Source organism: Macaca nemestrina, chromosome 10 (genome assembly GCF_043159975.1).
Source record: "Macaca nemestrina isolate mMacNem1 chromosome 10, mMacNem.hap1, whole genome shotgun sequence".
Taxonomy (NCBI): Eukaryota; Metazoa; Chordata; class Mammalia; order Primates; family Cercopithecidae; genus Macaca; species Macaca nemestrina.
Window position 1 is genome coordinate 92777922 of NC_092134.1, and position 26014 is coordinate 92803935.

A 26014-nucleotide genomic window follows, 5' to 3' on the forward strand; every position below is an offset into this window, starting at 1 on the left:
TTCATAATTAATGTAATACTAAAGAGGACATTTGTTTTTATGTTTCAGTTGAAATATATACGTTTATATTTATGTATCAGTTGAGTTGCTTAGCTTAGATGGCCTTTTTCTTTATACGAACATTGGTATTTGCAGAGAGGTATGGCCAACACCCTAAACCTCCACTCATTTCCTTATAGTGGTCCCAAGGAAGAAAGTGTGTGCAGATCAACAAAAACACATCACCACTAACTAGTAACACAAGACACATACCCTATCAATGACAGTAAATTTTATTATTTGGAAATATATCACATAAAAATATAAGAAAAGCAAATAAACTTTTATAAATTTATAATCTATAATAGTATACTTGGACTTCTTAATGTTAAATAATTGAAAATAGACACACAACAGAACACATTTGATATTCAGAGAGAACATATTGCATTTTTCATATGTAAGAAAACACATTGAAATACAGTGTACATTCTTGATCAGAACCAAGAAGCTCATTACTTCACATAATGCGGCATCCTAAGTCAATTACTAAGTAGAATATTTTAGAGTGTTAAAATAAAAAATTAGAGGTGAATAATAAAATAATTTTTCAAAGGAAGAAAAACACTGTAATACATGCATTCAGATACTTTTTCTGAGCATAGGGGTATGACATTCAGAAAATGTTAGAGGGAATTTAAGACAAAATTATCATAGGTTAGTCATTAACCATTAAAGTGTAAATCATTTCCCTGCTGTTGTTCTCCGATGTTCTTGAGGTGTCAAATGAATAATATTTCATAAAGGTCAGAGTAAAACTGCATATTATTAGTGTATTTGTTGAGACATTATATGCATAATAATTCAGTCATCCACTCATTTAAAGGTAATATTGTTGAGCAAAACACTATAACTATACTTGTCCATTGCTTTCTCGGATATATATCTGGCCTATGGTAGGTTCCTCATAAATATTTGGTGTATAGATAAATGAATTTATTATAATTAATGTTCAGGCAGTTCTGTAAACATAATTGTCATCCATAGTACAGTCTTCATTTTTCCAATTGTTTTGAAATACTGTATCATCATAAAGAGCTGGAATTGAGAAGACAAATGGAAAGGGGTGGGTTGGTATCTTCAAAACCCTGGTGTGGGAATCTTACATGGTAATGGTTCCACTGATATGAAGTAGATTTTTCCATCTACTAATTGTCTACAAATATCTCCAAAAAATGCCTGAGAATAAATAATACTATTAAAGTCATAATTATATTAAAAAACAGGGATTTTAGAATTAAGATAGACTTAACTTTCAATTCTGTGCCCTGATTTATCTTGGGCAAGTTTCTTAAAATCATTAAGCTCCTGTTCACTCATCTGTAAAATAAGAGTAATAAAAAAGTCTGGTAACTCACGCCTATAATCCCAGCACTTTGGAGGCCAAGGCAGGTAGATTACCTGAGGTCAGGAGTTCAAGACCAGCCTGGCCAACATAATGAAACCCAATCTCTACTAAAAATATAAAACTCAGCTGGCATGGCAGTACACACCTATAATCCCAGCTACTCAGGAGGCTGAGACAGGAGAACTGCTTGAACCTGGGAGGCAGAGGTTACAGTGAGCCAAGATTGTGCCACTGCACTCCAGCCTGGGTGACAGAGTGAGACTCTGTCTCAAAAAAAAAAAAAAAAAAAAAGATTACTGTTAGGACTGAAATAATGTCCTTACAGAATGTAGTTCTCAGCCTGGTCCACAGAAAGCCATCAGGAAACCTTAGCTATTAACAATATTATTATTATCATTATATCTTTAAAAGATTTCTGGGCATCTTAGCTACCTGGCAGGAGTTATTAATTAGTACTTTGTCAGTCATTGTCAAGGATCTGTTTACAAAGTATTCATTTACCACTTATTACTTAAAAGAAAGCAGGGACATCGTAAACCAAAATAAAATTCTAAGCCCCCCAACCATCTGAAAGGAACCCTTCTCTTGGCAAGTGCATTCCAAAAGTAACCTGAAAAACTAGTTCAGGCAGTGATGGGAAGGGGCAGCCAGACATGCCTCATTATACCCTCTTCCCTTTGGGAATTATTGATAGAACAGACTTCTTAACTCTGATAAGAAGCATTTACAATCTCTTTTCAGAAGCTTGCTACCTGAAGGCTTCATCTGCAGGAGAAATCCTTGATCCCCACCACCCACAAATCTGTATGGTAATACAGACATTCTTTTCTATTGATAATAACTCTTTCAACCAATTGCCAATCAGAAAATCTTTAAATCTACCTATGATCTGGGAGCCCCCCATTTTGAGTTGTCCTGCTTTTCCAGATGGAACCAATGTACATCTTACATTTGTTGATTGATATCTCATGTCTCCCTAAAATACATGAAACCAAGCTGTATCCCAGCAACCTTGGGAACATGTCGTCAGGACCTCCTGAGGCTGTGTCACAGGTGCATCCATAACCTTGGCAAAATAAACTTTCTTGAGACTTGTCTCAGATACTCTTTGGTTTATAGGACAACATAGAAAGTAAAATGTTTTCCAGTAATTTTGATGTAGGTGAGGAAAATTTGGGAATGTGAAGACACTCTGTGTATTAAGGAATGAGTCTGTGGCAAAAATAGAGCATGGAGACAAACGTGGACAGTCTGACTTCAACCCAGGGCCAGCCCTGCAGTGTCTCTCAGCAGGAAGGTTTTCAAGCAGTGTAGGCTGATGTTACTTGCTTATTTTTTTGTTTAGAATGGACAGAAAAGTGTTGAGGTAGAAAATAAAATGACAAAGCTACTTGGTTCTCAGTACAAAGGAAGGCATTTAGGAACTGACCACTCTTCTGATTCTTTTGTCAAAGAAAAAAAACCCAACCATACATAATTCTAACCCTGAGTTAGTTTGTTTCTCCCTTCCCTCCCCTCTCCTCCCCTCCCTTCCCTTCCCTTCCTTTCCCTTCCCTTTTTTCTCTTTTTTTCTTTTTTCTTTTTTTTTCTTTTCCATTACCATGTACTCTCAATAAATCCTTCAAGGAAGCCAGGGAAAATGTAAGCAAATGGCCTGATGCATGCAGTTTATTTCACTATTACTCTACTGATATCTCCTTCCAGTTTCTTAGGCTGTTCTCAGCCAGATAGCTAACAATTCTAAGAACTATTTACCCCAAAGTTAACATAAAAGAGAGAAATTGGTCAGTTGAAAAAGACCATTGGAATCTGATCTGATTTTAAATGCCTAGATACATTAGATGACAAATTATTCTCTTTTTTTTCTTTCTTTGACTGTAATTATTAAAGATCTGAAGTGGTGAGGGGAAGAACTGAAATATATTTCTGACTAGACCTGGCAAAGTCTTTTTATCCGTTTTTCTCACTAACATTCATATTGGGGAGTTAGAAAGAGGTGAAAGAGGAGAAAAAGAACAATATGGAGGAGGGAATAAAAAGTTTTTTAAAGCATGCTTTTTGTTTTATGCTTTTATGAATATAGTTTTATCTTCACTCCTCTCTTGTCACCACCTCTCCCTACCCCATGCTCTAGAGTTTTTGAAATACATTTTATTACACATATATCATATCCCTACTATTTCTGCTGTTTCTGTTTCCTAATTCTTCCAAATGCTGACAGGATGTCATCAAGAGAGGATACCACTAATTGTGTTCAGCCTATCCAGCTGATTGAATTCCTCTTTCATTGCAGTTGGCAGGACAAACTTCAGTGTTGATTTGTTTGCTCCTTATTTTCCCATTCAAAATCATAGTGTTCAAATTGCTATGCTTCTTTGGGCTACCTTTCTGTACTTCAGATGGGGGCTGCCTCTATGGACTATTCTTTCTTTCCTATATGCATGACCCCCTCTCTTACTATTCTTGTTTTGCACCCATTAATTCTTTCACTCTTACTTTAAAAATCCCTCTTAGAGAATGCTGACTGAGAATGTTCCATAAAATTTCACCTATGGGCCAAACAAAAATAATGATCTATCAAAGTCCTTGTTAGTGTTATGTTTCTTACCTTGGGGGTTCTTCAAAATTGGCTAAAACACAAGTCTACAAACAACTACTGAGACTTGTTTCTGTCACTTTTTTACCTAGTAAAGGACTGGGGAAATGGCCTGAATGATCTCCTGTCATTCATGGTTCAATGCAGAGTCTCATTTGCCACATCCCTACTCTCTTTCTCTAAATTTCTTTATGTTTTCAACATTTTTACAATTAAATCATATGCTACAGACAGATAATAGAAACATTTCAATATTTAAGGTAGATCACATACATTTAAGAGTCCACTAAAACCAATATATATATTTAAATAATCCATTTTACAAAAGGATACCGAAGACTTGAAGGGCTGTTGTCAGAGAGGCATAGCTAATCAGTGACAGATTACAGAGACGGGATCAGAGACAGGGTTTTCTGGTATAACATGCTCGAAATGAGATAACATCCATTTTCAAATTCAGATTATACAGCTTAAATGTGCCTGTCTGCAAAAGACTTCCAAGTAATTACCTGGATGACAACAAGTCTATACTATTGTTCCCTTTGAACTTGAACTGCTAACAATATAAAATGTACATGGTATAAAATTATTAGTGATTCAAAAAGGGGAAATTTATATTGTATATGTTACTAAAAATTATGCTATTTTCTGAGTACTTATATCAAAGTCACTGCCAAATCTTTTATAGTTCTTACCAATAACCTTGTGATGTAAGTGCTCTAATTTTTCCTATTTTACAGGTGAGGAAACAGACAGGAATAGGTTAAATAAAATGGCCATGTTCACCCAGCAAGTAAATGTCCAAGTTAGAATCTGAACCCAATTAATTTGCCGTGAGACCAAATTTTCAACAACTATCTGAAAAGCAATATTTTTTAAACAGCATTGTCAGTATCACACTCAAAAATGTTATTAGGTTTCTGTTGCTGACCTTTCTTTTTGGGGAAAATATGAATTACTTTTGTAAAAATGAGTATTTTGGAAAATATGACAAGAACTATAATATATTGATCATAGCTTTTTTATTTTTTATTTTTATTTTTTTTATAGAGATGAGGTTTCACCATGATCCTAGGCTGGCCTTGAGCTCCTGGGCTTATGTGATCCACCCACCTCAGTCTCCCAAAGTGTTGGGATTACAGGTGTATACCATCATGCCCGGCCGATTATGCCTTTTTAAATCTTTGTTTCTGTGTTAACTCAGATAAGTAAAGATAAACACATCATCCATTTATAAATTCATATTCAATACATTCCCTCTCTTTATTGATTGCTATAAAGATATTTGGTAATCTTTCCTGGATTTTACTAATGTTTTTAGAAAAACATACCTATGTATGAACAAAATATAGATTTGATTTTTACTAGTTCTCATTCATATGTAAACTAATTTTAAAAAATGAGAAATGCAGTTGTTTATCAGTTCTGTCATTTCTGCTTTAAAAATGTAGTAACATTCGATGAAGAAGAATTTAGACATTTGAGGAAAGATAGTGAGAAAGCAATATATAAATTTTCCAAATGACCATTCACATATTATAAGCTGACCATATTTTCTCAATAATCAAGATTTTTTTTTATAAATCAAATTGGATAGAAAACTAGAAATTAAGATCCTCGTGTCTCAATTTCTAAACAGGATGTAAAGTAGCTGTGAGTACACCGCACGTATCATTTGAGTTGGTGCCACTACTTAGGTAGTAGCCCTAACCGGCTCTCTCCCTCTTAAACACTGGCTTTCTAAACAACCATAGTGGGAAATAAATCCACCAAAACTACTGATTCTTTGGGGAATACATATAGCACATACATTTAATGTAAATATTCATGCCGCAGAACTCGTGTAAGTAGGAAAAACACTGGTGACATTCTTTTTTCCACTGGTAATTCCCTAGTAAGTAATTAAAAGCAAAGCACCATGTACAAATATTCTGTGATTCACTGTTTATTTTTACCAAAATGACAAATTTCAGTGAAAAGTCTGAAATGTTAAAGAAACAAAAAACTTTTCAGAACCATTTATCCTCCCTTTTTAAATCAAGTAATCATAAAATTGAAATTGCTGAGTGGCAGTCATATTAGGGCAGGAGACATCGTCTTTACTAAGGAATGTCAAAGTCTCATTATTTATTGCAGGCCTGTTCTTGCCATGAAAATTATCTAAGACAATGGCTCTAATATCCTATTTTAAAATGCAAATCAATGTTGTGTGATCATGTTGATGTTTGAAATTGTACTAAGATGAAGCTGAATATTATTAAATATCTCTACCATTTAATAGGAGTATGGTAATTTTCTTAACCTCTGGTATTGATAAAGGTAAATTTAGATCCCAGTTAGAAATAAGAACAAGACTAAAGGAAGAGAAATGAATCTGTATAATTATTCTACTTGATATTGATATAGTTTAAGGTTGTCCTTCATTTTCTGGTGTAAGTCACATCTGTCCTATGATTCCTTTCACATTTTTATTATTTCTTTAAAAAACAATATTCCTATCTAGTCTCAGTTGTATAATTTCAGTATGGACTACATAGAAAGATGCCCTTTATATGATGCATACATGTCTCCATGGTGCTGTTTACAGACACATGAAAATTCTCAAATTGATTTTAAACATCTTACAAAAATGACAATCTGGATCTCTAGTCTAAATTCTAAGATAGCTCCATTTGGAACAGTAATTGAGACTAGAAAATATAAACGAAAGAAATAAGTAACATCTTGAGTCAGAGACATTTATTTCTTTATGATAACTAATAAATTATTTTTAAACTATAAATATATACACATATAATAATTTAAGAATTATATTCATTTCCCTCAAAGCTTTCTTCAGAGTTCTTCTGACCACAGAGAGAATTGTAAGATGAAGTGAGAAATTCATACCTAAACACAAACCTGTCTAAGAAAATCAAAATTATTTATTGTGAAGTAATAAGAATTTTAAGCACATCTCTTTCACCAAAGGGGGAAAGTGAAGGCATTTTCAAACAATAACATTTAAGCAGTCCCAGAAAGAATTATATACTCCTCAATTTTAATCATCCACTTCTACTCAAGTCCTTCCAATAAAAATCAGAACATTCCACCAAAAAGAAAAGATCTACAAAAGCTGATGGCAGGAATCAATAAAATTAAATATGAATGCATGCTGTTAATGGCTTAGTCGTTCTTTACTAAAATCTTGCTACTCAGATGAGGGTTTCTTCCACGTGCTATCCATTTTCACTTTCCAGTTCCAGGAATTGTTCCAAAAACCCTACAAAGCCATGGTAGGACTTCAGTTGTTTACTGATGCCTTTCATTCTTTCATGCCAAAGAATATGTATGGCACTAGGATTAAGAAAAAAAGACTGCCAGAGTAACGCCCCTTTTAGCTTATGTCCTAATTATGATGACTCATTAGAGAGTTTGACAACATTGTTCATTACCTGCTTGAATAAATCAAACAGTACATTCAATGGCAATACTCCTGTATTATATAATTCATCAGTTCTTCATAGATTTTTCAGATAATGAGCTAATTTCTGAGCTATATAATTTCAAAGAAAAACGGACATGAAAACGCAAAACTTGGCCATTATATAATGTACTGAGTTAGTTCACTAGGCATTTTTAAGGTATTAGTGAAGCATTATAGTTATATTTTAAAAAATATTTATGCTCAAAGTATGTTTACATGTTTCAAAAGGGGAAACATACTCTAAGAACTAGGCTGGGGGTAGGGGGAACTGCAGAATCTACAAGATTGAGTTAGTCAAATCTAGTATAATATGTTAAAAAAAAAAAAAAAGTCTTGCACAGAAATGGTGAGTGTCAACGATCACCAGGTTGGAGGCAGGCTTGCACAGACGGGGAGAAAGGAATCCACCATGTTTTTCTCTCCACCTTTTCTGTTTTTACCTGCAAGAGGAAAGATCAAGGCTGAAGGGAGAGTGTGGATGCCCAATTAGGGGCAGCAAGCCATGTACTTGGGGGATTTGCCATATTTCCTTGATGGGTAAGTTGAAAGAATGAACACAGAAAGGTATCTTCCCCTACACGCTGAGAAAAGGGGGCCAAAGGGAGAAGACTGATGCCACAGGCTATGGCCCAATTAAAACCTTTCCCTCATACACAGTGACTGACTTTCTAAAGACCAAGTGTTGTAACTGAAGTCTCTCCTCAAAAAACAAATGAAACAAATCTCATGGATCCTGTGTAAATTTCATTCCACATAGTGTAAGTCTATCTACTAAAACATATGCTTATGCCTTGAAGACTTCTAAGAAAAAAAGTAATGAGGATAGATTGAAGCAATGGTTCAAAAAAGTTAATGGTTGAGGCTGTGTTTTGTGAGAACTGTCTTGAGTTATATTTTATTTATTTCTCATGTCGATATATACATTCATAGTAAAGGGAAGGAAGTAAAGCAAAATATTTATAAAAAGTTGCCATGAACAATGTATGGACTGTAACTATTCATACTCTCTTTCATAAATATGGAATTTGAGGCTGACAGTGATTAATCGACTAGCCTAAGACCACAGGTTAGGTAGGCAAAGTGGATATCTAATTGGTTTACCAAGGGCCACAGCTTTTCTATCACACCGTGCAAATCATTTAACAACAGTATGTGTATAATGTGTATAATGATACAGCATTATTGTTATAGAAAACCATGTAATTAACAGAGTGATCACCTACCTCATTCCCCTACGCGTTACTAAAGATAGTTATTATTAGAATTATAGCATTTTATAGCCACTACTGCCCCCTGGAGATAGCTATTTAAATAGAAGAAATAGCATCTAGGAAAACTTGCCTGTGCTGACTGCTTGTTGTAAATTCAGTCCTTACTGTAAATAGTAAAAAAGGTCATAAGACTCATTTGACATTTTAAGCATATGAAATTTTAAATCCTTTTGATGAGAACTGAAAATGCTAATTTTAGATATAGTCTTTTTTTTTTTTCTTTTAAACGCAGTTTGGGTAGTTTTTGCTATTTTACCAGTTTGCTTCTCTGTGATTTGAGATTTTAATTCTGAAAAGTGGGGGCTATGAACAGTCACCAAGGGAGCCTCCCTAAACTCCTCCAGAGAAGGGTGCCATTTCCTTGAATTAGTCACTGTATCTATCAGACAATGTAGGAAGATATCAAATAGTGGTCCTCCAAGTTGCTTAGACCCTACACATCAGTGGGATCTGACATGTTTCTATCAGTAACAGTTCCTTTCTTCTGGAGAAATTCTCAGGAATGTGTGAAGGAGGGGTGGAGTCAAGCTCTCATTGTTGAGTGCCACTAAGAGTGCAGGGAGCAGATGCTCAGAAGTGGGTTCTTCAGTGTGATGGACCTTAGACCATTCCAGGAATAATTACACAAGGGCTCGCTACACTCTGGCATATCACAAGTAATTTGCTACTAATAATATTGAGAATTCAGAAGTTTCTGCATTTTCTTTCCAAAGGATAAAGTGGATTCAAAGTTATCCCTGTAGCATGCCAACTGTCACTCACTTGCATCCCAATGCACTTTCAAGCGAAGGTGTTGGGTCTTCAAGGGTACCCTGGGAAATGCACATGAACCTCAGCCACTCCCTTATGTCTTCCCATGTCCACACAGTGATCATCACTGTTAACTGGCATTAGGCAAATAACAATTAAAATAGTGTTGTGCTTTTTAGGGTAAAAAGGTTTTTTGGATTTATGCCAGAATCTGCAATCAATTATGAGAGTATTGTGTACAGTTAAACGTGATGACGGAAAAGCGCTCTGGCAGAGAAAAGATTGAGAACTACTCCCTGCTGCTCTGATCTAATGGGGTATCCTAGCTCAGCGTCAGTTGCAGAATACTTAAATATTTCTTTTTCTCTCTGTGTATGTTTCATTTAATCCCAATAGTGACAATTACAGTTGCAGAAGCTATTGTAGGAATTCAAAAGCACTAAAATCTCTCTGTAGCTTCATAAACTGATCATGAGTTTAGAGGATAAAAGCTTTCTCTGAGTTTCCTTCATTCTAATTTGTGTAGGTGTCCAAATTTTTGTGACCAAATTAAATTTCCAGAAACTGAGTGGGAAGCAAGCCTGCAAAAGGCTCCATCAAGAAAGCATTGCATAGTAATGAGACTGGAAACGGCAGACTGCACAAAAATCATAGGTAATAAAACTGAGAGGGATTTTACGTTGTTAAGTTTTTTCTTGGTTATATTTTCAGCAATGAGGCTAAGGTGTTTTTGTCTTATTTAGTAAAATGAGCTGAAAAGGGAAGCTATTAATGAAATTCTAATTTTAAACAAGCTAAAATGTTACTCTACTCTCTAACTTAACTTGGAATTATCAATAACTCAGAGTGTTGAGGGAACGATCTAATTAATTTGACAAATTAAAGCATGTGCCAACAATGATAGAGATGCACAATACAAAATTATATTATCTGACTTCTGTCTTTGGGAAAGTTAAACATCAAGAAGGGAAAAGCATGTTCATGTAGTTGAATTTGGAACACTAGTATCTGGCCACATTCTGGCTTTATAACTGATAGTTGAAAATATATTTTTTTTCTTTTTTAAGCTTCCTTTGCCTATGAAATGGAAATAACAGTCCTTGTACTACCACCTCATAGCAATTTTGTAGGACGACGCGGTAAAATTTATAGGAAAGTCCTATAGGTGTAGACATTATAATCTCAGATATTTAAATACTCTGAATGAACTATTTTTAACTGTATGAATTATATGTTATTTTAAAAAAGCAGGAAAACACACATCAAAATTTCATTTACCTATTTTTAGGCCAAAGAACACATTATAAAATCAAGCTTTCAAGCCTTCTAGTACAATTCATTTACTGATTATGCTACTGTAATTATAACTGTATAAAGTTGACTAGCTGAAAAAAATTAACTACTATAGTTTCCCTTGTAATAGGCCAGCCATAAATATAACATGAGCAAAAATAAAATAGCAAGATCAGCATCAGTCACTTTCTATAGAATAAACATTTGTTGCCAAGAAAGTAAAAGGCCTGCAGTTTAGCTTTTCCACATTGATTATTTTATCACATTGAATACATTTGAGTTAATGTTTAGTTATAGTGTGCTACAGCCATGAGCTGGGTGTTCCACCTGAAATTAGACTGTCTGCATTCAAACCTTGTTCTTCCACTGAGTAGCTTTATGACCTTAAATGATTAACTTAGCCTCATTAGATTCAATTTTCTCATGTGTAAAATGAATATAATACAGTAATGATACCTATCCTTTAAAATTAAATCTGGTAAACAATGTCTTTAATAAATGTTATATATCCTTTTATGATATAATCAATACATGTTATATGACATATATCTTTTATTATAACATGCTATGTAGCTATATTATGTCATATATTATACATTAAATTATATAATTATATATTTTTATTTTATATTCATCATTTTATATATATATACCTTTTCACAGTCTAAAGATTTGAGTTGGAAAAATACAGTATTTTACCAACATAAACCACAATTACTTTCAAAATATGAACTAGTTGCCATTTATTCATATTCATCGAGACTTTTAGGTATCACTGATTATCTGTATTGCTCTTGAACTTTGACATTATTGGCATAATTGTAGCCTAATTTGGCATAATTGTCTGGTAAATACGCATGGATGTATGAATCAATATGGAGCACTGAAGTGGATGCAGTGTCTAAAAGATCCAATGGCCTGCTAAATTCTGTAAAGCTTTCTTACTGTCTCTCTGGAATCAAACTGAGTGGTAAAAGGGTTTGTTTGTTTGTTTGTTTGTTTGTTTGAAACGGAGTCTCTGTTCCCCAGGCTAGAGTGCAGTGGCACGATCTTGGCTTACTGCAGCCTCTACCTCCTGGGTTCAAGTGATTCTCCTGCCTCAGCCTCCCAAGCAGGGGGGACTACAGGCATGTGCCACCACACCCGATAATTTTTTTATTTTTAATAGAGATAGGATTTCACCATATTGGCCAGGGTGGTCTCAAGCTCCTGACCTCGTGATCCAACTGCCTTGGCCTCCCAAAGTGCTGGGATTACAGGCATAAGCCATTGCACCAGGCTGTTGATGATGATGATGATGATGATGATGATGATAATTTGAGATGGAGTCTCGCTCTACTGCCCAGGCTGGAGTGCAGTGGCATGATCTTAGCTCTCCTGGGTTCAAACAATTCTCCTGCCTCAGCCTCCCCTGGCCGTTTATTTTTTCAGGGAACCATGGATACACACTAAATGTGCAGCAAAAAAGAAATTCCAGTTTGTCAAAAGTTGACCAGTTTGATTATAAGAGACCCGGGAGTAATTAATTGCAGAAAAGAAGAAATCCTCCACGGGAGCTTTTCTCACTGATCTCTAGTGAGGAGGGAAAGAAAAATCTAAATTTATATTAGCGCATGACATAGTATCTTCTAACCTTCATATTTTAAGTTTTGAATTTGTAAGATGAAGTATTAATATAGATAATTTTCAAGACCTATCTTAAAATTTAAAATAATATGACTCATTCTGAATAAATTACATATTTTGTGGACATATTTGAAAAAAATTGAGTGTACATCAATTTACACTGAACTTGCATTGAGAAATACAATTTCAAATTATTGATGTACTTTAAAATTCCAGAAGTAGTTGGGAAAGCTGTCATTTTTACTAGAGTTTTTGTTTAAATAACCACTAAGTTTTAACTTCAAATTTTCTAAATTCTGTATATTATAACCAAATGTGCATTTCAGCTCAGTAATTTAGCTTTTATGTATTACAATTATGGAGAACCAGCCCAATCATATTTCCTTGATCTGAATTTGTTGATTCTCAGTGGGAAGGGGAAGGCTTAATTTCTGGGCAAGTTTTGCTATCAATGGAAGTATTGCTGTGGTTAGTGCAGAGTGGGGTCAGGATGGCTCAGAATGGCGCCCAGTTGTCATTGTTCCAGCCAGTGTGGGCAGCAAGGACCATTTTCCTGTCTCAGTCCTGCAAGGCTGATGAGATGGAATCTTTAGTCTGTCTCTGTGGCAAGACTTCGTTGGCCAAAGCAAGTGGAAAGCAGAGGCAATTATCCAAATATCTGAGGTAAATGTGTGTTTTTCTGCCCCAAATACTTGAAAAACTACCTCAACCATTCTCTTTGATTTTGACTGTGATGATTTGGACCCAGATCTTTCTGCCTTTATATGTGTGTCTCTTTTCTGGATCTCTTCCCGTGTGTGTGTGTGTGTGTGTGTGTGTGTGTGTGTGTGTGTGTGTGTGGTGTGATGAGGTATGTATACTTACATGCCTGTTTAACTTGGTGTGTGTATTACATAGAACCTTTATGTCTATTCTTCCCAACTACATGATAATTGAATTGCTTAATTTAAAAGTCCTTTTTAATTTATTTTGGCCTGGCTTACCTTAATAATAATTTCAAACATAAACCCATATTTGCTTATTTAAGAAAATGTTGAATGTAAAAATTCTTGAACACAACGTGAACAATTATGCTAGATACCACAGAAGCCTAAAATCTGATTTACCACCAAGAGTTCCAGAAACTTTACACATGGCAACATACTGTCCTGTGGCCCTTATTAATATCCAATGTCCCTGAGCTAGTCATACAAATAGAACCCTAAATAATCCAAGAATTAGAGATTATAGGCCGGGCGCGGTGGCTCAAGCCTGTAATCCCAGCACTTTGGGAGGCCGAGACGGGTGGATCACGAGGTCAGGAGATCGAGACCATCCTGGCTAACACGGTGAAACCCCGTCTCTACTAAAAAAATACAAAAAAATAGCCGGGCGAGGTGGTGGGCACCTGTAGTCCCAGCTACTCGGGAGGCTGAGGCAGGAGAATGGCGTGAACCCGGGAGGCGGAGCTTGCAGTGAGCTGAGATCCGGCCACTGCACTCCAGCCTGGGCGACAGAGCGAGACTCCGTCTCAAAAAAAAAAAAAAAAAAAAAAAGAATTAGAGATTATATCTGTTTATAATGCATGTCTTTGGCTTTATTTTTTCCTACAATATTTTAAAAATTATATATTTTGTATTAGCATATGCTAGATAGTGGGAACAGAAAGAGCAAAGAGCAGAAACTGAAATCAATAACTTTTACTATTTAGTAAAAATTAGTAAAATAATTTGTCCTACCAGCTCCAGAATAGACTTGATAATCTTTCTGATATAGTGAGTTTTAGAAATTAACTATAGCTTTTATTTATCCATACTTTCTGGAGAAAGTCTAGTACAATGAGAAGGCTGGACTGGGGTCCCAAGATTATTGTTTGCTACCATGTAGATGGGTCATACAGGGAAGGAACTCTTTCTCTCAGAGTCCAAGTTGTTAAATGAAGGTGTAGGAACTTTCTAGATAACCTACAGGATTAATTCTACATTTAAAATTGTATTTTCAAATTTGAACATAAATGCAGAGATTTCATGTAGTTACTGTGAAAAAGTGGTAAGGAGAAAAAGATGTAACTAACACATGATTTGCCAATAAAAGGACCATTAGAACACTTTTATCTTAGAGAAAGAAAATGTTTATCTATTCCATATTTCTTACAAAAAAGAATAGTAATTTGCCTGGACCATCATCTCCAAGTAAATGCTTCAGAACTAATTTTGTCTGGATAGTGAACAGTGGGATACTCTGGATATTAACTCTGCTAATGTAAACCAGCTGGGAATAAAATACTCAAGAGCATTTTCCATAAAAAGACCTTTAGGCAACTATTATAGAACTTTAAAATACTACAATATTATCCAAACTAAAACGTATATTGACAGCTTCCATCAGGCTTATTTATTTGTTCCACCGTGTTACCTTAACTTATCCAAGAGTTTAAAAATGGTTTAGTAATCAACCAAATAGCCTTCTTAAGAAAAAATCTGGTAACCACGTCATTAGGCTAAGCAATAAAAACCTTAACAGAGTATATCAATAAAGATGACCTCTAGCTAATATCTCTCTCCATTCTGTAACTGTATTTTTGCCTTAGAAATAAAGTGGAAAGCTGCACACACACACACACACACACACACACACACTCACTAACATGGTGTTTTCACCTAAATACAACTCCACATAAGGTAAAAATAAATAAGCTTCTAATGTAATAATGTAAACAACACAAACTTCTTTTGAGGATAAAATGATTTACAGAGTTTTATTATTATTTGTTTTAGTTTCAGCTACTGTTTTTCCAAAACATTTTAAAATTCTATACAGCATATGTTAGAGTTGAGAACCAGGTCAAAAGAAAAAGTTTAGATAGTAAAGTCATTTTATTTTTCTTTTGTTTGCTTTTAAACTCAGATTTGAGTGAAGAAACGTCATTTAATGTAATATATAAGATGTAACAAATATATAGTAGATAAGATATAATCCTAATTGCATTTTCTATTTTGGCAATTTCAGTGGCAAACATGTTTTGTTCACCCAGGTGGCAGGAAAGTGTTCCTAAAAGCCAGAAGCATTGCCAAAATATTTATAATACATCAGAAATACCAGAGAAAGTTGTAATACATGTACAAGTTAAAGCCTAATTTCTTTTTTATTTGGGTTTTTATGGTCTATTTTTGAATGTTGTCCAAAGGTGCACTCATGAATGAGAATTTAGATTTGGCAAGCCGCACATGGGTTTCCAAAATAAATCTTGCTGTATAAATCCTGCAAAACTTTTGCCTCTAAATGACACTCTTTTCGCTGAAGAGCTTTAGAAATGTTGTTTGCTAAAAAATATTCAAACAGGGCTGTTCACAAGCATCAGACACTCACTTGATGAAGCAACCTGAAATACACTTTTATGGGACCTAAGAAGTAAAAATTTTATTGCAACAACAGAGGAAATTTGTATCAATACTCTTAATGTGGATTTTTATACGAGAAACCTAAAAACATCTGAAGTACAATACCTAGTTCTTATTTCAAAACGAAGGCAACATAAGGCAACATATTTAAGGCCTTTAAATATTTACATTTTAAATATTAACATTTTAAAATATAAATATTTTAAACATTTTAAACATAAGGCAACATATTTAAGGCCTTTATTAACATTTTAAATATTAATATTAACATTTTAAAATATAAATATTTTAAATATTTTAAACATAAGGCAACATATTTAAGACCTTTTAAATATTAAGTAACCTATAGTGATTTAAGTTCTAAATTCCTTCCGCTATATTATACAGACCCCTGTCTTAAAGGGGTGACTCTGAAATTACTCTTTCTGCCAACAACATTATTTCCAATTGATGTCAATATGTGTTCTTCATAGGAAAAAAATTAACTTTCACAAAATCTTCTACAAACTATTTAAATATCATCATATCAAGCATAGCATTTTAATCTTTTGCGACCATACCTAGCTTATTTTTGGTTTTTTGGTAGAGACGGGTTTTTGCCATGTTGCTCAGGCTGGTCTCGAAGCAATCTGCACTCCTTGGCCTCCCAAAGTGCTGGGTTTGCAGTTGTGAGCCACCACACCTGGCCATCAATTTTCATTTTTTATATAGATTCATATTTTATTTATTTAAATTTGTTAGAATCCTTAGGGGGCTGGGTTGAAGGTGTCCTATTTCAGAGTAGATAATCTGCTTTTGCCAGGGTTGTGAGGACACAAATGTTTATTTATTTATCTTCATCTTCAATTTTATATGTTAGACCTCCTGGACAATAGCGTTTGAAGAAAGGTTACTCTTGCAAAAATAATCTCTATACTGTAGAAAGACTAACAGAAATATTGCCAAAGTTAACAGATATAACTCATATAAAAGCCAGCTGTGGAAAAGAAAAGTGAAAATTACATGGCTAATAGAATCTCGTGATTTGAAGTTGTTTGCAGAGCTGGAGGATCAGACAATGCATGCAACTTTACTGCCCTCTTTTCCTCGAGCATCTTTGGACCTAGTTAGATGGTAAATAAATTAAAGTGCTATAGCTTTCCATAAGTACACATTTATGCTTTTACAGAATTATAATAGTTCATATCTGATTATCAGGGACATTTTCTACAGATTGTTTTTCTTTGCTGACAATTGCTACTGCTTTCTTCATTTCTAAATCCATACATGACACAAAAAACTCACAGCGGGAGTGTTTGCTCTCAGTAAAAGGCCCCAAGAAATCAGATCCAATGCTACATTTTCCATTGACTATATTTTTCCTGTATTTAATTTTAGTTTTATATTTACAGGCATTCAGATTTAACCATTTGACTGCTTACATTCTAAGCTCAATATACACTAAAAAGGCAAGGAATAAACTCAAACACATTTTTTTCTGATATAAGTTACTTTCATCATGCTGTATGCGTATACTCACACTTGCCCACCCACAATTACAAATGCATGCACACATGCACACACACATGTTGATTAGGGCAGCAACACTGTTCTTACTATGTATTCATTTCCTTCAGGGTGATGTAGGCTAAAAGAAATCCACAGTCTTAATTATGTCTAAATATTTATACTTTTGTTTCAGTCTACTGATAAGGCATAATCATTTATACACAGAACTAGTTTTGTTATTAAAAAATTTCTTAGTGATCCTCAGATGAAATTGCTTTCCCCTCTACTCTGTTTACTATCCTTCTCACTGCACTAATTTCAGCAGCTGCAGTTCAGATTACCGATATCTGAATATGGACTAAAATTAGTCCATCTCAAATATGGAAAGTTCTTATAGAGGTCTACTGTCTACTACATAGCATATTTAATATTTTTTATAAACATGTAATTTTGAAGGGTTGAATGCAAATTGAATCTTTTAAAAGCAATTCACAATCTAAATGTGCTATTAGATTTAACTACATGAAATTTATTAGTTTTTTATACTTTTGCATGAAGTGAATAATCATCTCTTCAATTTATTTTATTAGAGAGTCTTGATCTAGATGGGGAAATAAAGAATAGATTAGCTTTTTAATCCTGTGGGACATTGCTGGCTACAAAAATCTTATGAAAATTACAAATCATTTTCCGAAGAAAAGGTACATACAAATAGAATTTTATGTACAATTTCTGGAGGTCCATGGATCCCCTAAAGCCTGTACATAGACTCCAGGTTATGATTTCCTGAACTAGATACAAAAGTATAATTAAATGAGTAAATAGACCAATAATAATATCACTTAAGGCAGGGCACGTCTTATACATTACTCACCATTATTATAAAAAATAAAAACAACTGTTTAATTGTATACCTTCTGGTTTAAATATATAAAGCATATTAGAACATCTACTTTATATATGTTTTTGACACAAGTTCTGCAATAGTCAAATATATTTGACTATTTCAATTGCAAATTTCTTTTGCTATGAAATGAATACTTTTTCTATTATTAGAAATAAAGTTTGAAGAATGGTTATGACTCTGCTGACTTTAACAGAGGTAAGCAGTATTTTCATTTACCTGTATGGTTTTATCAGCAGCCTACTATAGTGCAAGGACTTAAAATGCTGTACCATATTTCTACTGAATGCACTCACCGGGTTCTGCCACTTTAAGGCATTTTTCCTGGGACTAAAAGAAAATACATTTTTATTTCTGCATAATATCTGCTATAGCTTCTTTTTATTGACTCTCTATAAAAAATACACATAGTGGTGATAATTAATTTCCTAAGTATGTGTGGACAGTATCATGACTACCCTTGCATTTTATCTGTAAAACTCCTCTTCACTCTGAATATTACATTCTATGATAATACTACAGGAAGTTTACTAAAATGTAATCATGCAATCATATGAACACATTGATGTCCACACATTGTGACATAACTCCTACTGCAACATTAATGCTAATTATTTTCATAAGCAAGCAATTTCAATTAAACATACACTTTGGCTACTTCTGGAAATGACTTAACAGCTAGTGGTCTGACTAGGAAGAATAGTGAACTAATCCCTCTAATCCCTTTCCCTAATAATTCCTGAAAACAATCAATGTCCCAGATAACAAAATACTTTAAATGAAAATACTGAACCTAAATGAACTTTGTTTGACTTAGGATTTTGCAATCTCATTTTTATTTGTTATTAGTCAATAAGTGGTTTATGGAATGTATTTCTAAGTTCATTCTAATGAAGAAACTTCAACTAGACTTCTTATAACTCTATTGGAGAATATATTCAAATGGAGTAAAAGGGTTTTCAGCATTTGCCCTGTGTTGCTTAGGGACCCCATATTAACACTGCTCTAAAGGGAAATGCAGGAGCTGCATGAGATCGAATGAAATTATATTGACTCAGGTGTGGAAGCAGAATGAAGCCACAAATATCATTTTATTGCTTATTTCTCTGACAGTGTGAAAAACAAAGGCAAAATGTGCAATTAATGTTCAATAAATATTTTTAGTAGGTAAAATGTGAAAAAAAATAGTAATTTTAACTGACACTGAGACAGAAAGAAAGAGAGAGCTATGAAACAATGCAAAGGAACTCTGCCATTCACTAAAAAAATACATATATGAATTTTACAACTTAGGAGAGGAGCTAACTGTGTACCGATTGCTATAAAACATATGAGAGAAAGCAATGTATGTTATGAAAATTCAGAAGATAAGAGCTCATATTGGGGAAATCAAGAGAAGGATTCATGAACTTAGTATATACTTTAGCTAGGCCTTGAAGGATGAGTAAGATTTGGGTAACAAATGATAAGAAAAAGACATGGAAGGAATACTGTGAATAAATCAAGTGACATGGAAGTTAAAGGGTAATTTTGTGGATTAGTTAGATGGTTGGAGTTGGCTACATGAAGTGAGACATTAAAGGTAAATAAGCTGGGGTCAACACATGGTACTTCTTGGGTGCTAAGCTAAAGGGCAGTCAGTGAAGAGCTATTTATTTTAAACAAGGTGTGCTGTGTTCCCAGCCAGTCTCACTGCTATGGCAGTGGCCAGTAGCAAAGGGGTTGCATTTTTAATAAATGTGTATTCCATCACAATCTCAATTATATTATTCATAAGAACAAAAACACTAATTTGAAAACCAGCAACAAATAAAAACATGATACATGTATAAATTAACTTTACACTCTAAGACAAAAAATATATAACACTTGAGGTAAAAACAGCATCCGTATATATTTTTTTCCATAGAAATAAAAAAGGAAACAGCACTATACTCAACACACTAAAAAGTATTAGCAGGAAATGAGAGCTTTTGGTAAGTCTCAAAGCATAAACATTTAGTAGGAGGTATGTGGCGAAACTTTCTAGAAGATATGTAGTTAGTAAAACAAACAAAATCAGCGTTGTTTACTACTTGTCTGGCATAGATCATTCTTAGGCATGGGAAGAAGCTTAAGCTCCATTCTTAAGCATGGAATTGAGACTCTAAATATATAAGAATTTGCACTAGAGTTACCAGAAGATTATACATGTTTATGCAAGTCAAATACCTTTGGTTTTGTAATTTTAAAATGTCGAAACTCTTACCTCTCACTACAAGGTCAGCTGAAGCTGAAGAATTGTCCACAATTGTCTGGGCAGTGCATGTGTATCTTCCAGCATGTTTCAGCTGTGCGTTTCGGATGAGCAGTTCCCCATTGGAATCCAGCTGTTAGCAAAAACAGCAATTATTCAAATCAGTACATTTTTCACCAATTATATGGCATTTAAGTTAGAAGAGGTAGGTTTTTTTCCCCTGACAAAATGAACACCACTTAAAGAATGTGTTTTAGACATGCTAACTGTATGTCCTTGCTCTAGGCTTCAGTTTCTCAACTGAAAAATAAAGTGAATAATTTATTAATAAAGTATTTTTTTAGCTTTCATATCTTTAACATTCTATTATTTCCACAATCAGAGGGTTATATCAAGAGAAACTCAAGGGATGAAATTACTTCATTGATATCTCTTAAAGAGAAACATGAAGGTCTAATAAACATAGTTTTCAGTATCAGTGAGTTCAAATGCTATATGGTTTGGAAGAATGATTGATTTGGTTTCACAAAGCTGATTTAATTGACTACTTTTAATATGCGCCATAGTTCATTTTACAAAGATACTAAATGTTTGCAGAAATTGAGAAAATGTACAATTCTACTAACAAGTACTCTGTTGCCAAATTATAAGTTCTGTGAGAACAAGAGTTTTTGTTTTGTTCGATGCTCTATTCTATTGCCTCCAGGAGTTTTCAACACATAGTTTTGAGAGTCTTGAGAAAATTTTGCTTGTGATGATGAGACACCATTTCAATGTAATTTCCAAAAGTATCTAATAGTTATTGAATGCCTACTCTATACCAGGTCCTGGTCTGTGCAAATATATACATACATACATACACACATACACACACACACACACACACACTTTTATTCAATCCTTTTTTGAGAACTGCCCTATGAGATAGGTCTTACTATGTCCATTTAATTAACAATAAAAGTGAGACGTAGAGAATCCAAGTAATTTAACTAAGATAACTAAGGTCACTCAGCTTGTATGGTAGCGGGAGCATGTCAAAGTTCATGTTAATTATCTCCAAGATATTTTCTTAGAATTAAAACTTGGAAAACTCAATTTTTAAATGGACATTTGGTTTTCTTGTGAACCAAAAATATTGATTAACTATTTCAGTCATAAGTATCTAGATACCTATGATGTATCATGGCTGTACATGGAGTGAATGTTTTGCTTCACTATAGGTTCTACCAATAGCCTCTTCATATATTATGTTCCCTCCAGTTCTTGGAAAACATCTGGGCTTGCATCCCGTGCTAGATTAATGAGGTTAAGAATAATAGCTGAGTGAGCATACTGGTATAGTTGGTTGAAATAAAATACTAATATCTCCACATAAAGAAGTGATCAGTGGCCACACACCTTATTCCCTGATATTAGCCAGTCTTAATTTAATGTCAGTTGAGATCTTCTGGTCCCTTGAGGTTCAGATTGGCCGAAAATTGAAACAATTCCCAAGATTTCTACAAATTCCTGGAATAGGGGAGTTTTCTCCTTCTGTCTTCTTAGTCTGTTATTTATTTATTTATTTATTTATTTATTTATTTATTTATTTATGTCATACCAAGGAGCTCCAGACTAGAAATTCAGCCCTTTCTCTATTTTATCATAAAACCAAATAGCATGAAGTGTTACCTAGTAAAGTGAGTTTATTGAACAATTGAAGGAGCTGGAACTGGTTATATCAATAACAAGTAGGGCAAATCAACCTTGAAAAGTATCATCCACTGCATACTTCTGTTTTTAAAAGTCATGTTGGCCATAAATTTATTGGGAATTTCCCAGTGACCTTCACCTCTCCCAGTGCTCTGCCATCTTGTTGGCAGCCACTCCTACTACCAATCTCTTATTTCTCTCTTCTCTTCTTTCTCTTGTAAATAAATCTTATTTTCTCATATTAAGCTGTTTGTTTGATTTTTGCTTGGATTCTGACAATATCTATTCAGTTTTTAGTTTTTCCATTTCTTCATTTCTTACTCTTCAATCAGTTCTCATCTGAGTCCCACTGCTTCAACTCGTCTTATTTGACTTCTTGATAGCATTTGGCTTTCCTTCCCCAAATACTCATTTTTTTCTAGTCATCTGAATTTCCAGAAACTTCTAGGACATTCTTAACCCCTCCCTTTCTTCAACTTTCTTATAAACCCATCATAAATTCTTGAATTTATCCATTCTTTCCATCACAACTGCCTCTTATCCAAACTCCCCACATCTCTCACCCGAACCCCTACATCTTATTTGATCACTACTTCTACCACTGTTCCACCCTATTATTTTCTCTATTGGTTACCTAGAATAACCTTTTAAAAATGCAGGTAGGCCCAACTCACTTGTTTCCATAAAAGCAGATAAACTGAAACCTTTAAAATTTCCCTTTCCTGGGACAAAAGCCATAGCATTATTGTAGCCAACTTGATTCCATTCTCTAGGCTCTATCTGATGCTCCAGCTCAGCTAGTGTGCCATCTCACTCACACTCTGCTCTCCAGGAAGAACATGCTCTTTTTAGGACTGCAAATGCATCTTGTTCTCTTCAATCTCTGGTTCACCACATTGTCTTATCTTTTGGAATTGTGATTCATACCCCTCATAACCTCAATACCCTCTCCCGTATCACCTTCACCTCTACCCAATACCAGTTCAAATCATTTTCTCCAGCAAGCCTTTACCTTTTCTGTGGACTAAGCAGGTCCTCTTTCTGTATTTCGTTACACTACCATGAAACTTATGTCATATTACATATCTTAAATGCAGTTAAACACTTGTGTGATTATGTGGTTGAAGTTGGTCTCCCTGGCCGACTGTAAGTTTGATGTGAGGAAATAGGTCTGTTTTATTTAGCAGACATGTTGTATCCCTGTGTTGTATATGTATACAGCTGCATGTGCTGTCTTCTCAAGTCCAGCACAGCGCCAAGCAAATAATCACACTAAATATATCTTGTTTGAATGAACTTGTCAAATTGTCTAGAATTTTGGTATCTGCTCTTAAGATAATATGTATTCACCTCTTTTCAGCTACATTCAGAATTATGTTAGCAAGTACATATAACCAATGACAGTGACAGCATTTACTAAACACATAATGAGGCTTTTCTTGTGTGAGAGTGAAGTACACACACCTTCAACCTCCATAGATTACCCCTGCACCTAACTCCGGAGCCCCAGCCACGGTGAATAGGATATACTTTGCTATGTGCTCTCACAGCCAACTTTTGCATATATCACTTGCATGGCCTGGATTGCCCCACCTCCCACTTCCATTAATTGGCTATGAACGTCCAACCCACATTTTGGATACCCCTCCCATTTCTGAAATTGTAAGGCTGGATTAGTTACTGCCCTTTGTACATTTTCATTGCAACTATTCCTTTCTACTGTAATCATGTCACTGTTGATTTCTTCCACTAGACTGTAATTCCTTAAGGAAAGAACCAGGTCTTATTCATTATTACATACTAAGTACTTAATGTAATATCTGACATATAATAGAATTCAACAAATAAATATTGAATAGATACATTAAAATAATCTAGTGTTTTTATTAAATAGACATCCTTTTAGTAATTTCAAATGTTTTTTTCAGGTATGAGAATGATAATGTTATAAGATAAAATAACTGACTTGAGAAAAACTATTGCTATCCATATCTATGAGATAAACTACTAGGAATGATATATTTCAAATATCTATACACTAATTTCATAAGAAAATGAAAGGTTATTGGGAAGACATGAAAATTTATAGAGAAAACAATATCACTAACATACAAGAAAACTGAACATCTAACCTTTCCAACCCCTAGTGTAGTAAAGAATTTGGCCTTGCCCAAAGAGAGGTCTTGCCATTGCCCTCAGCTTCTAGAAAGTAATCTCTATAATGTCTTTCTTTGCTTGGGAGGTCTTGGGTCATACAGGATAGTCCAATCATATGATTTAGAGTATGGGTTAGCCACACCTGTATAGTCTTCAAGCTGGGTCTGGTCATAGAGTAGGAGTTGGGTCATACTGGAAAATCCAACCATGTGATTTAGGGCATGAGTTAATTACACCTGTAGAGTCTTAGAGAAGGGCCTGGTCATGCCACAAATAGGACATTTTGACTTAGAGTAGGGGATTTGATTCATGTGGTATCAGTCAACCCAGAGACTGAGATTAACCATGTGAGCAATGAGTCCATCAATCATGTCTAGTTGATGAAGTCCCCCCAAAGCCTCTGGACAGAAAGGCTCAGTAAGCTTTGCTGGTTGGCACTTCAAACACACTGCCACATGTCAGAGCAGTCAGAGTAATGCATTTTAACAGCACAGGGAGAAGACAATAGAAGCTCTGTGTTTTGTACTTCTCCACTCTGCCCTGTGTGCTTTTTCCTTTGGCTAGTTTTAATTTGTATCCTTTTCCTATAAGAAGCTGTACCCGCGTGTATAATAGCTTTAAGTGAGTTCTGTGAATCACTTCTAGCGAAGCATGGAAACTGAGGGTGGTTTTTACAACCCCTTGAACTTGCAGTTGGTGTCAGAAGTGAGGGTGGTTTTGGGGACTGTGCCCAACTTTGCAGCTGGCCTAACTTCTTATACCATACTAAATAGAATTCATCTAACAAAGGAGGTAAAAGATGTTATTTTATTACTTATAGTTATATTTAAATTTTTTTGAGGTAAGCAGAGAGTAAGACCCATATATAGAGAAAGTAAATATGAGTTTTTCTTGAACTATCATAAAAGTTAATTGACATATATGTCTAAGTATTTTTTTACTAGGAAAAGTAAAATATAAAATAATTATGGTAAAACAAAATAAACATTATATGTTTGTTAAATAGACCATTTTGATGTATCTTGACATCCTTAATTGAAATGCACTTGATACTAAATATTCAATAATATAAATGTATTAAGTAAAATCTTTCAACTATTATGACACAACATAATAGTAATATTTGGAAAGAATAATGTCTGCATATAAGTAAAAAGCACTTTTTTTGTATTTATTCATTAAATGATCTCAGTACTTTGGTTGCTTTGGTGTCTAATTGAAAGATAATCCTATTACTAAACTCCCACTCTTTCAATGAGTCATGTCATTAGATTTGAATTTTCAAAACAATCACCTTAGCAATTTAAAATGTTTCTTCATTCAACCTTACAACAAAAAATTGAGGGCAGAAAGTAATATAAAAATAAACATACTGTGGTATCATAATTGCCCTTTTAAAAATATTTATGTGATGTATCTAATCTTCTTTCTTTCTTAATGAAATTGCTATCTTTTTTCCCTAAACTCTCTTTGAAACATGGTGCTGTTTATACATTTGGTTATTTTATTCTGATAGGAATAATGTGGTCATTCTTCTTATACTGTCACATGTAATAAAAAGCACAAACTATTTTATATCCTAAAATACATGATGCTAAATTTATATTTATTAATTTTCACACTAAACTTTTTTACGACTTTTAATTAAACTACTTTAAAAGTTTAACGTTAAACTTGTTTGAAAATTAACTCTTATTGATAAGCCCACTTGCATAAAACAGTAAGAAGCAACTGTAATGTTTATTCTCACTGGTTCTACATTTGGTGA

General features: G+C 34.2%; 1 protein-coding gene across 4 annotated transcripts in view; it reads right to left on the reverse strand.

Annotated features, from left to right (window-relative positions):
* LOC105470139 (contactin 1) overlaps nucleotides 1–26014 on the reverse strand; it is a 388425-nt gene that overhangs the window by 92680 nt on the left and 269731 nt on the right. For 2 of the 4 annotated variants that reach the window (XM_071071869.1, XM_011721914.3), the window contains exon 15: nucleotides 20410–20530. In XM_071071869.1, coding sequence (XP_070927970.1) covers nucleotides 20410–20530 — 121 coding nt within the window. Of the gene's footprint in view, nucleotides 1–5609; nucleotides 7890–20409; nucleotides 20531–26014 lie in introns of those variants that run through there. The other 2 variants (XM_011721915.3, XM_071071870.1) reach the window with 2 other exon arrangements.